The 13200-nt window shown below is 38.1% G+C and overlaps 1 protein-coding gene across 1 annotated transcript in view; it reads left to right on the forward strand.

Moving 5' to 3' along the window:
• acoxl (acyl-CoA oxidase-like) overlaps window positions 1-13200 on the forward strand; it is a 45544-nt gene that overhangs the window by 24555 nt on the left and 7789 nt on the right. Inside the window, exons 14-18 of the mRNA XM_053232884.1 lie at window positions 1161-1270; window positions 2078-2189; window positions 2424-2511; window positions 4209-4279; window positions 12711-12812. Of these exons, the coding sequence (XP_053088859.1) occupies window positions 1161-1270; window positions 2078-2189; window positions 2424-2511; window positions 4209-4279; window positions 12711-12812 (483 nt within the window). The remainder of the gene's footprint in view (window positions 1-1160; window positions 1271-2077; window positions 2190-2423; window positions 2512-4208; window positions 4280-12710; window positions 12813-13200) is intronic.

Here is a 13200-nt window from a genome sequence, read left to right on the forward strand (position 1 = left end):
GTCTTCACGCACAGATGTTGAACCCATGACTTCCACAGCTGTACGTAAATGGTCGACACGTGTACTGTTTTTTTTTTTTTCTTTTTCCTTTTTTTTTTTAATATTCAGCTTACTTAATTCTAACGACCTGACGTGTTGTAACATCAAAAATACTTACATTTGTTTCTTCTCCACTTGCACATACTCTATTCCAGAGTGCTCTTTGTGAAAAAGAATATGTAAAATGAATAATAGTTGTCACGAGTAATACTCTGATCACTTGTTTCTAAATTATTGGCACCCCTACAATTAATATTTGGTAACAATACGCTTTCCCTGGTAACAATAACAGCACAGAGGCTCTGTATAGTACAACAAGGTTGGAGATATTTGTAGACGGTCCTAGGACACTGCTCCGTACCGAACAAGCTCTTCAAGCTCTTAAATTCCTCGGTTTGCGCATGTAGACTGTCCTTAATATGAGCTACAGGATGTGTATGTTCTCTTCCTGGTAAAATTTCATTTTTATTGTAGGCCTTATTGTGCTCAATGGTATATTTTTAACTGGATGTTAGTTTATGTTCATTAGCTGACATCTCATCAGACAGCCATCTCTTTTGTGTTGAAAGTTCTTTGGTTTTCCCCATGGTGATGGATTACGAAGGGTTTTTATAAAGGAACTAAAAGCAATTTTTAAAAAAAAAAAACACATTTTTGCTTTTCAGGATTGACAGTTTGTGTTTATTTTAAATACCCTTTAGCACAAGGGTAGAGATCACAAGTTCGAATCACGACAATGCCATCTGTAGCCGGGACGCAAGGGAGCAAAACTGGCCGTACTCCCTGTTAGGAAGATGACATATTCTCTCACCCCTGTCAATCATAGCGACACCAACCAGTCTTGGGCATCTGTAAGCTCATGTATGTGGAAGAGGGCACATGGCACTTTCCTCCGAGTGTGTTACGCTGCCCTGTGACAGAGTGTGAGCAGCAGTGTGAAAAGATGCCTTTGGATGGCTTTATATGTCGGTATGTCTCAGGGGAAGCATGTGTCAGCCCTCACGTTCCCCAGATGGTAGCTGTCGTAGGGTGCGTATTGGCAGGTGGGGGGCTGTGTCTGGGTGATGTTTTGGCTTGTTTGGCTTTTTGGATGTTTTGGCTTTTTTGTCTTACATTTATAGGTGGTGGTTCGTGAACTTTTGAGCCAGTACTCCAGACAGGTTGGGAAAAGCATGGTGTCTGGACTGATCAAAAGCTGGACCAGTTATGCCTCCGACAGCCTCAGAACCAGGTCCAAATTGTCTAATTTGCCTTTGCATGTGTGTTCAGTTCACTTGTTGTTACAGGCGAAAACTCACCGTTTGTAAAGGGCCTCAGGACACACTAGCTTTGCATGAAAATTGCATGAAACTTGCATGAAAATTTGGTAGCTCAGTAGTTAAGGCATCAGGATACTGGGCTATAGATTAGAAGGTCATGAGTTCAAATCTCAGTACTGCCTATCTGCCAGTGAACAAGTCCTTAATCTCTAAACTGCTCAGTTGTATCCTGTCTTAATTTCTAAGTCAATTTGTGCAAAAAAAAAAAAATCATGAAGTAAATGTAAAATGCAAAGTATACAATGTTGTAGCCCTCCAAGAAGCCCTACCTAACTAGTGTGATTTCATTTAACATATGTATCTATATTAATCTGGAATAGATTACATATCTTCTTAGCAAGAAAGAGTAACAGTAATAATAATGAACAGAAACCAAGCTGTTGCTGTCATCCCTGTCCTCTGTGCTGGAACATAAAAAACTCAGGAATAAATAGAAATGCTGTGGTTTTTGGTTTTCTAGTCATTAGATAATAGGCCGTAGTGGTGTTGCATGCACTCTAGGCTGGAACCAAGCAGTTCTTCAGACATGAAACGTAGACAACTGTGTTCATAGTACTGAATAATATGCTTTAAAATGAATGACTGAGTATTAAGAAGGAAGTTTAAGGGGCTATCAAATAATCTCAATTTAAATTTTTTTTTTTAATTTCTGGCTCTGGAGCAGATGTATTGATTTTGCTACACTTTGTTAATGCAGACATATCTCTTCTCTTCAATAGCTTTCCCAGTTTCTTTGTAGATAAAGTAGGAGACCTGAGCTTCCTGCTGAAAGCCTTGAGCTACAGGGAGAGGGTCTTACAGCGTAGCCTTGCTGCACGCCTTTACACTAAGGTCAGTGTCACTGGGGCCCTCTCAGAAAAAAAAAAAAAAAAACAGTTTCCTGTACATGTTTTCAGCTGTTATTTATTTTGTGGTGGTGGAGGGGCGTCTGTTGGTGTGTGGTTCTTCATTGAACTTACATGGTATATGCGTTTATATGCTATGACAACAATGTCTAGTTGCATTAGTAAATAATGAATGATCTCTGGTTAGCCTTTATAACACTTCTTGTATTATCCTGAGCAGATTGATAAGAACAAAGAAGAGTTTTTCAGTGCCTGGAACTCGTGCTTGCATCATGTGACCGGCCTCGCCCTGGCACACATACACAGAGGTAACACTTCACACCTTGTTTTTGTTGTGGGGCTTTGTGGAGGTGATATTAGTCATGTTTATGCTTGTGCGTTACCCCCTCTTAAAATAGACGCAGGGATAAGACTGTATTTTTCCTAAAGCACTGCCTTATAAATCTTGTCCCATTTCTTAACACCCAGTAAATATTCAACATTTCTATCAGACCTAATTATTTTATCTACAGCCAATAAGAACAAAGAGCTCAGTTATAGTTAGTAATGGCCAGTTCGCAACAAAGGCTTTTATAAAGCGTCCTTTAGTAGCACTTCTATTTTTAACCAACATTTAAATCCACACCAGCTGCAAGACACACTGTAAAAACGCACGCACATTTTGACCTGCTGCCTTTTTTTTTTAAACGCACACTCAAATGAAGCATAATATCTGTAGAAACCCATTGAAATCTTTTTTAAAAAACGTTTAAAAAAAATTAAGGAAGTTATTTACATAATATTTCATAATAGTATCATTAATACCAATAGCTTTCTCATTACACAAGGTCAGATGCTATACTTTCACTTTTTTTCTCACATGACCTTCCATTTATGCTTTGGGGTTGATCCTTGCTCTCCAGAGATGATCTCCAAAAATATAAAATGAAATGATTCTACACCCTACAGAAATGAAACTGTAAATGTTTTGAAGTGTTTTCTTTTCTGTGTTTATAACACTATCACTAAAATATCGACAGAGAAAACCGAGACTATATTTGTTGTAATCTTTGCAAGCCAGCTGGTCATTTCTACCACTATATGAAATCTATAAGTGAAATCAAATAGTATGTCATAAGAAAATAAAAAAAGAAAAAAGTCAGGTTCTTAATGCAAAGGAATCAAGCTAATTTGTTTGGACATCACAGCAGAATGCTTAACCACGCCTCTTAATAATGGATTCATCGGTCAAACCCAAACCTTTATCACATTTCTGCCACTCTGTGTCACATTACCAGCTGGGCAAATGGTCAAGAATAAACCGAACATGTACAGTGAACCCTTCTTGTGCCTTGGTTTTGCTTATGCAATGATATGCAACAGTCTATAGTTCTGTGAATGTGTAACATTATAATGAGCATTTATTATTAAATGCTAATTTGGTTAAGGACATAATGTGTATTATTTCATTCTGTTTGTTCTCGTGACTACATGCTGTGCTTACATGTTTGTGTGTGTGCTCTAAAATACTTTTCAGTATGTTGTTAACCAAAGAGCTATACAAAGCTGATATCCCCCCATACCAAATTTCCATTCTCTCATCTTCCTCCCACACAAACACACACAAATGCACACACAAGAATATGAATCTCATCTGACAGATGTTACAGAGAGAAGGCTTATTCTAAAGCCACATTTCTATTCTGCAATTTTCATTCTGTATTCTTTAGTAAAATCAGTTAATATAAAGCTCGAACACAGGTTTAAGATTTACCAATATACCGTATAATATTTGAATAGAGCATGTTATAGTTAATTGCACATTATTCTTTATATAGATTGTTCGGAAAACTTCATTGATTCACATAATGAATGCTTCTATGCTGGAAGTGTTTCTATGCTGGAAATAAGCTGTTCTCACTCACAGGAGTAAGTGTAGTAAGCTCTGCACTGCAGTAAACATGACACGCTTTGCTTTTTACACACTTTAACCACCTCACTTTCACACTGTTTAATTCCCATCTAGTGACTTTGGAGCAGTTTGCGCTGGCAGTGCAAGAGTGCCAAGTGAACGAAGACCAAGCCTTGTTAAAGAAGGTATGTGTGAAAAAAAACAGGTTTCCATTTATCTGTTCACGGCATCTCACGCCACTCTGTTCTTCTTCCGACTCATTACACAGAGTCTATGGAAAGTTCTCAGAAGCGCCACAAACAACTTCTTGTGCCCACAATTGACAGCTCAGGGTTTTGTCACTGAGTTTTTGAGTAGTGGAAAAAAAAAAAAAGTTCAGAGAAGTTGACCAGACCAAAATTTTGGATGCATATCTGTGCAGTGTTGAGGGGACAAAGGTCTTGTTCCATTTGTTCTGCTGTAACTGGGGTTTGTCCCCACTCTGTCTGCAATGTGCTGTACAGTAATCGAATTACAAATGTTTACTCACATTATTTACCAACACTGCATGCTGAAATACACACACTCGTCACCCTGTATGCAGAACTCATGTGCCATCCTCATTTACTGTCTTTCATTATTAGTATTCAGAACTGTCCAAAGCCACCGTACATGCTATACATAATTCAGTGTGTGTGTAGGAGTTTATTAATAATGAAAATAAGAATCATTTTGACAATACTGAATCAGGGGAGAAAAAAGAATGAGTGCCTTGCAAAAGTATTCAACCCCCTTAAGAGTTATCAGATACACCTCAAATAGAAATTGTCAAAATTCATCATTTTTTAAAAGATCAGTAGATTTCTTTTAAAAATTGAAAAACTAAAGAATGCTGCTTGCGTAAGTATTCAACCTCTCGAGACTAATACCTGGGAGAACCATCTTTTGCTGCAATAACAGCTTTAAGCCTGTTCCTACCAGCTTTGCACACTGTTTGGGAGTGATGCTCCAGGTTCTTCAGGTTGGTCAGATGTTGACTGCAGTTCCAGGTCAAACAGTGTGACAGATTGTCAGTAAGATTCAGATCTGGTCTTTGACTTGCCAACCGTAGAGCATTCACCTTTTTGTGTTTGGGATTGTCCATTGTCCTGCTGAAAGCTGAAGTTTCTCCCAAGCTTTAGTTTATTTATTTATTTATTTATTTATTTATTTGTTGAACTGAAGCAGGTTCTCTTGTAATATCCCTCTGTATTTTGCTCAATTCAGTCTCCCATCAATTTTGACAAGAAGCCCAGTTTCTGAGGATGAAAAGCATCTCCAGAGCATGATGCTACCACCACCATATTTCACTGTCAGGATAATGTTATTCGATGTATGGCCTGCATGACACGTAGAGTTTTGAAACTTACAGTATCTTATTCTTGGTTCCATTCACTGGGTCACTCTTGTGCATTCATATGGTTGTTGTTGAGCAATGGTTTCTTTCTAGCCACTGTCCCATACAGTCTTCAATTATGCAGAGCTCTTAAAAGGGTTGTCTGATGCACCTTCACTTCACTCTAAGCCAAGGTTACTCCTTCAGAGTGACTGTTGGCCTCACTGTGGCTTCCCTCACCAGTCTCTGTTTTTTGACTGAGCTTTGATGGAGGGCCTTGTCTAGGTAGTGCTTGGGTGGTGTGATGGCAGCTTCCACCTCCTCACTATTGATCCAGCTGAGCTTCCTGGGATGTCCAAATTCTTTTATTTATATATATATATATATATATGAAATTCCATTACCTTAACTTCCTTAGAATGCTCCATAGTCTTCATTTACAAGTTAATTGTGTCCTTCACCTGCAGCTTCCAGAACCTGGGGGGTTTGAATACTTATGTGAGCAGTATTTTGCAGTTTTTGATTTTCTTTGAAATACTTACAGACTAATAATTAATTCTGACTCTGAAAATTCACTGTAAAAGTAAAATTCACTGTAATTTACAACGAAGTTTTCAAATGCGCGTCATACCCCACCACACATACGTCCAATGTATAGGCCAAAGGAGGACAGCCAAAGACCCTGAAATTTCCAGTACAGCTTAACATAACAGGGTCTTGCGTTTTAGCTAGCTAGCTAGTGCTTAGCAATATCGATCTATTCTGTGAATACTGGAGGTTTGTACCTCTGGTGTGTGTTTAAATGTGTATTAAAGTTGCATTTTTTCCCATGAGACACACTTCATAAAACACTTTCATTTCTCATTGATCTCACTTTTTCTGTCCTTACCACTATAAAATTATGCCAAATGAAAGTCATATCTTTTTTTTCAATACAATGAATCACCTTACTTGCTTAATTGAACCAAATCTAGCCTGTTAAACGTAGCTAGCTAAAGTTTGCAAGGAAAATTGGCTTGCTAGCATGTCTAGATAGTTAACTTATCCAATGAGCACAAGCTAAGAGCTTAAAGCGATGAAATAAACCCTTTTATACTGATATTTACGCATTCAAATTTTTGCCACAACACTAAAATTAGATGTGACACAGCTCTGCTTTTTTTTTTTTTTTTTTTGTTAAATGTTCTCAGTGGAATCCAGAGCAAGGTTGCAGTGGTGCTTCCTACCACAATTTTACAGTGGTGCTTCCTGCACATTCATTGATTTTATTATAATATTAATGTACATTTTAAACAGTAGTAATACTGTGATTACAGTCAATTGTATAGCGCTTAGCAATGTGAGGTCATACCAAGCTGCCAGACTGGATATAAACCGTTACAAGGCATTAAAGCTAGCTAGCAAGACAAAATGTTACCTAGCTAGTTACTTTCTACTAAAAATTTTGGCATTTTAACATTTTTATTTTAAAATTCAGAGACATGATGAAAAGTGTGGTAAAAAAAAGTAGACAAAATGTCATTTGAAAGTATTTTTCTGTGGTGAAAAAATGCGGGAAGTTGGGTTAAGATGACACAGAGACGTTGACTGGCTTGAGTTTTGGTGATAAGATGCAAAAACATAATTTCTGCAGTACCTATGAGAATTGCTTCTGGCGTGCCATATTTACTTAACACCGCTCCATTAGCTACATTGAATTAACAATATCTTTAGCAAGATTGTTAGTCTCCTTCTGTTGACATGATTTCATAGTTAAAAAGTCAAATTTAGTTAGCTTATTTAACTGCTAGATGTAAACAAACGGTTCTAGCACACACTATGTTGGCTAAGTGCAAAGTGATGTTGAATCCCAAGCTCTGGATATGTTACCTTCTAATATGTATTATCGGAAATAAAATATGCTGAAAAGTGCATGTCTAAAAGGGGAAACAATAATGGACACATCTTGTTGATGAGAGCAACTTCCTTTTTATATGAGGATTCCATGAAATCCTCTGTGATTCACTTCTACTGGAAATCAGATTCCAGCCCTAGAAAATCACACTGCTGTGGAGTTCAGGACATTTAGCTTGTGAAGGGCTTGGTGGTTAGCTGATGAGTTGAACCAGATTTGTTAAAATGAAAAACTGTTCTGTGCATTATTTTGGCACATCTGTTTTGACCTCCATGCATTCAAGCTACAAAGTGGGAAAAACATGGATGCCTTCATGTTCGTCTTTTAACAACAATGTAGCCAAAGTTAGTGATATGAGTGATGCATTTACTTCCTCAAAACAGTAAACTGTGTCGCCAGTGTTAGAGATTTAACAAGCAAATATGTCTGTATATTGACTGATCTAAAGCAAATATTAATATATAGTATAGTATATTAGTAGTATTGTATATTAGTAGTATATTATAACTCATTTAAGAGTTAAGAAGTGCTACTTTGTTTACTGTTGATGCTGTGAGTGGTCATGCTGATATGACATCATATGCTATACCCAGAGATGAGGCAAACTTCCCAACTTTCTGAGTAAGAATTCTAAAGTGAGGGGAAGTTTCCTTTGGTTTTTCAGACGAAAATTTTGCAAGTTATGAGTTTAAGTCACACATATCTTAAATCCCTGATCACTGCAGGAAACTTTGTCACACTAGGCATAACAATAACCATTCCTTAGGATATATATATATATATATATATATATATATATATATATATATATATATATATATATATATATATAGGATGTCTGACAAGGGGTGTAACATGTATAACTGTTTTGGGGATTTGTTAAAGATATAGAATATCTGGAGTCTGCTGTGTAGTAGAGAGTATAACACAGACACCAGAGATCCAACTGGAGCAGCCAAATATACACTATATGGCCAAAAGTTTGCAGACACCTGACCAGCACATTTCTTATTTGCTTTTTGAACAACCCATTTCAGATTTAGTCCCACTTTGCTGTTGTAATAACGTCCACTCTTCTGGGAAGACTTTCCACTAGATTTTGGAGTGTGGCTGTGGGGATTTGTGCTCATTCAGCCACAAGAGCATTAGTGAGGTCAGGTACTGATGTCAGGTGAGAAGGCCTGGGGGTCAGTCAGGGTTCCAGTTCATCCCAAAGGTGTTCAGTAGGGTTGAGGTCAGGACTTTGTGCAGGACACTCGAGTTCCTCCACACCAACTTTGGCAAACCGTGTCTTCATGGAGCTCAGTTTGTGCACAGGGGCATTGTCATGGTGGAACTGGTTTGGGTCTCTTAGTTCCAGTGAAGGTAAAATTGTAATGCTACAACATACAGAGACATTCTATGTAATTGTGTGCTTCCAACTTTGTGGCAACAGTTTGGAGAAGACCCAGATATGGGAGTGATGGTCAGGTGTCCACAAACTGTTGGCCATATAGTTTAGATGTGCTGGTAGTGCTAGAATTTTTTGGTTGAAATATCCTTTTGGAGGATAAAGCCTTGCGCAGGTCTGAACTGCCTGTGAAAAAGTTGTTGGATTTTCTAAAGTTCTATGTACACTACATGGCCAAAAGTTTGTGGAAACCTGACCATTACACCCATATGTGGCCTTCCCCAAACTGTTTCCACAAAGTTGGAAGCATTCAATTACACAAAAACCTGTTCCAGCATGACATTGCCCCCACGCACAAAGCGAGGCCCATAAAGACATGGTTTGCCAAGGTTGGAGTGGAGGAACTCAACTGGCCTGAATTGGAACGCTGACAACTATACTCCAGGCTTCCTCGCCCAACATCAGTGCCTGACCATACTAATGCTCTTGTGGCTGAATGAGCAAATCCCCACAGCCACGCTCCAAAATCTAATGGAAAGCCTTCCCAGAATAGTGGAGGTTATTATAAAAGCAAAGGGGAACTAAATCTGGAATGGTGAATCACAGATGGTGAATCACAAATCCCAGAGGTGGTTCAAGAAACTGACAGATAAATTTTTTTATTTGAAAAACATTCACTGATTCAAATGCTGATCTGCTGAATGAGAGAGAACCAAATCCCAGTCACTACGGGAAGGATTCACTGATTCGATTAGGTTAGACCCATATACTGTAGCAAATACTTTAAAAAGCACAGACAGATAAACATACAATGCAAACCTACATTATATAATAACAGTAATAATCATGAATTCCATTATGGATAAGTATGGAAATGTAGTCCTTTGGTTTTTATATTTCAGTTTTGTGGTTTGCAATTGCAAAGTCTGTCAGCGACAACTGAACGAAAGGAATGATTGAGTGCATGGAACTGAGGGATGCTGACTAGTGACTCATTCAAAAAGTGCTGGGTCTATTTCTAAGCTCTGGTTTCTGTCTTTGTGAGGTTTTGCATGTGTTTATGTAGGTTTTTTCTGGGTTCTCTGGTTTCCTCCCACTTCCACAGAACTGTCTGTAAGTGGATTGACTGGGCTAAATTGCTGAGGGTAAAGTTGGAGAACATAGAACCAAGATAAAAACAATATGTTTTTTTATTGATGAATATTATTTAAAAACCTATTTTAAAGGAAGAAGAGAGAAAAAAACAAGGTATATATTGTAGATGTATTGATGATAGTCAATACAGACATTAATCGCTATCAAATCATCATATAACCGACCCATAGTTACTGTATAAGCTTTTTTCCCCTGCTGTTAAAATAAATACTTTTTTGCTTATCACTTTTGGACTGCTAAATGAACTTTTGAACTGCTTTAATATGACAGTTTGCAGTTAAGATGCTGTATGCCCCTTTAGGGTTTGCTAAGCTAATCAAAATTTTGTATTTTTATTTTCTCATGTAATTACTTCAAACAATGCATTATAAATTATGAACACAAATAGTTATGAAACCTTCTGACTGGATGTGGAAAAAAGGGTGGGTGTAGGGTGGTCCTTTTCAGTCCAGTGTTGTGAAACTGTTCTTGTGGTTCAAACCCTGTAGAATTGGCTTGTGTCAGGCTTCTGGTATGCAACTGCACTCTCAGTTTCATTTTGTGATGCCTTGCTCTGTATTTAGCCGAAACACAGAAAGAGATTAATGCATTTTGATTAGCAATTCTGCAAATTTGGCCTTTGCTGCAGCTGCTTTCCTTTGCTGCTTATTTGTGAGTTTTGTCTTCAGTAAGTGAAAAGCATGCTCAATTGGCTTGAGGTCAGGTGACTGACTCGGCCATTTAAGAACATTTCATTCCTTTGCCTTAAGAAGCTCTCGGGTTGCTTTTGTGGTACTTTTGGTCATTATCTATGTGTACTATGAAGCACCTTCCATCAGTTTTGCAGCATTGGACTGAATCTGAGCAGAAAGTATAGCTCTATGCACTTCAGAATTCATCCTGCTACTTCTATCAGCAGTCACATCATCATTAACAGCAGCGACCCAGTTCCATTAGCAGCTGTACATGCCCATGCCATAACACTGCCTCCACCATGTTTGACAGAAGATGTTGTATGCTTTGGATCATGAGCCCTTCCTTTCCTTCTCCATATTCTTCTCTTCCCGTCATTCTGGTACAGTTTAATCTTGTATCAGAACTGGGCAGACTTTTTAGAGCCTAAGTCTATTCTGGCCTTTCTGTTCTTGAGTGTTACAAATGGTTTGCGTCTTGAGATAAACTGTCATGAATTACATTCATGAAGGCGTCTCTTGAGTGTAGACTTTGACAATGATAGGCCTACCTCCTCCAGAGTGTTCTTGACTTGGCTAGATGTTGTGAGGGGGTTTTTCATCAACAAGGAAAGAATTCTGCGATTATCCACTTTAGTTGTTTTCCGTGGTCTTCCAGGCCTTTTGGTGTTGCTGAGCTCGCCAGTGCGTTCCTTCTTTTTAAGAATGTACTAAATTGTTGATTTGGCCCTCCTAAAGTTTCTGCTATCTCTCTGATAGGTCTGTTTTGTTTTTTCAGCCTAATGATGGCCTCCTTCACTTTCATTGACACATCTTTGGACCACATATTGAGAGTTCCCATGAACAGCTACCAAATGCAAATTCAAGCACTTAATTTGTAATGAAATAATGAGGAAACAGGCCACACCAGGCCATGAAACTGCTTATCATTCATTTGTCCAATTACTTTTGAGCCTGTGAAAATAGAAGAACTCTGTAAAAAAAATAGCTGTAATTCCTAAACGCTTAATGCAATATTTTTGTTAAACCACCTTGAATTAAAGCTGAAATTCTACACTTCAAACGCATCTTTATTGCTTTATTTCAAATCCATTGTGGTGGTATATACAGGCAAAATTACGAAACTTGTGTCGTTTTCCAAATACTTATGGACCTGACTGTATGTTTCTATGTTTTATAAGATGAATTTAGGAAAAATACTGCAATCCCTGTGTTTTTTGTGGGTATTTATGTGCTTTTATTTGTTGCCATTATATTGTTGTACATTTATCAGGTTAAGCTGTAACAGTTTAATATCTTCATCTGTAGGATGTTGGAACAATTTTGGAACATTAATGTTGTTTGTCAGCACAGTGATGAGTGAACTGCATGAACGTAAGACTTTAGGTTGAGGAACTCCAAACCGTGAATGATAAAGATGAAGTCTCTGGTGTTCGGTTTGACAAAAGTAATGACCAAAGATTTATGCACAGTTTAAACAAGCTGTCCCAGGCCCACACAGACTGTATATCCTACACAGCTGTGTCAGATTAAAGAGAGAGGTCAACGCTCATCCCAGATGGTTTGCCGAATGCCCTGTTAGCTGAGCTGCAGGGACGCAGGTCACATTATTCCTCTCTGTCCACTCACTAAAGCAAACACCATACTCAGTGTTGCTGCTGCTGTTGTTGTTTTTCCGACCAGCTCTTTGATGCTATGCAGTGGTTAGTTCTCACTTGCCTAAGTCGAGTGGAGATATTAACCTGCAATTTTTTTTTCCACTCCCCTTTTGTCTTCTGCAGAGCATCCTGCTCTCACTGACCTTAAACCACTAGAAACATGTTCCATTTGTTCAAAGACCTGAACACAGATCCTCTTTTATAGCAAAAAAAATATTAGGTATGATGTTTGTTACAGCTTATTCTGCATAATGTAGTTAAACAGCAATTAATCATGTTGAACAGTCTCTTACCTTTTATTTTAAAGTCTTCCATCTAAGAATGAAAAAAATACAGTATTAAGCCATTTGACTGCGTTTTATGTATTTCTTCTCTTATGCTTCTAGCATGCAACTATGCTCGTATTTATGTAATATTACCCATCCATTTCAATACACTGGACTCTGTTGCTAATCAATATCAGTGATTTGGTGTTTTTTCTATTTTCCCTGTAGTTCTGCCTTCTGCATGGAACAAGTCTGGTGTATCAGGAGCGAGGGTGGTATCTGGAACACAACTACCTTAGTACCGGTGCTAGCAGACAGATCCGCAGCCAGGTACATATTCAGTATGACCACAATTCATTGTCTGCTACAAAGACCTATTAACCACAAAGCACAGATCTTGAAATTATTGCTAACGCATAATTCTGGTGATCGAATCATACTTCAAAGGTTAATATATCTGAGGTTGCTTACAAATACAGGTGCAATGGTATGATGAATATACCGCACGGTAACCATACAAACCAATATTACCATTTTCAAAAGTACACTATGTTGCCAAAATGTGTGGACACCTGACCATCACACCCATATGTGTTCGTTGAACATCCCATTCCAGATTTTGTTTGCACTAACCTCCAGACCTGTGTCCACTATAGCCTCAGATTCATGAATTTGGCTGTGTTCTTGTGCTGTTGTAGCTGTCCACCTCAAGGTTCGA

Source organism: Pangasianodon hypophthalmus, chromosome 3 (assembly GCF_027358585.1).
Source record: "Pangasianodon hypophthalmus isolate fPanHyp1 chromosome 3, fPanHyp1.pri, whole genome shotgun sequence".
Taxonomy (NCBI): Eukaryota; Metazoa; Chordata; class Actinopteri; order Siluriformes; family Pangasiidae; genus Pangasianodon; species Pangasianodon hypophthalmus.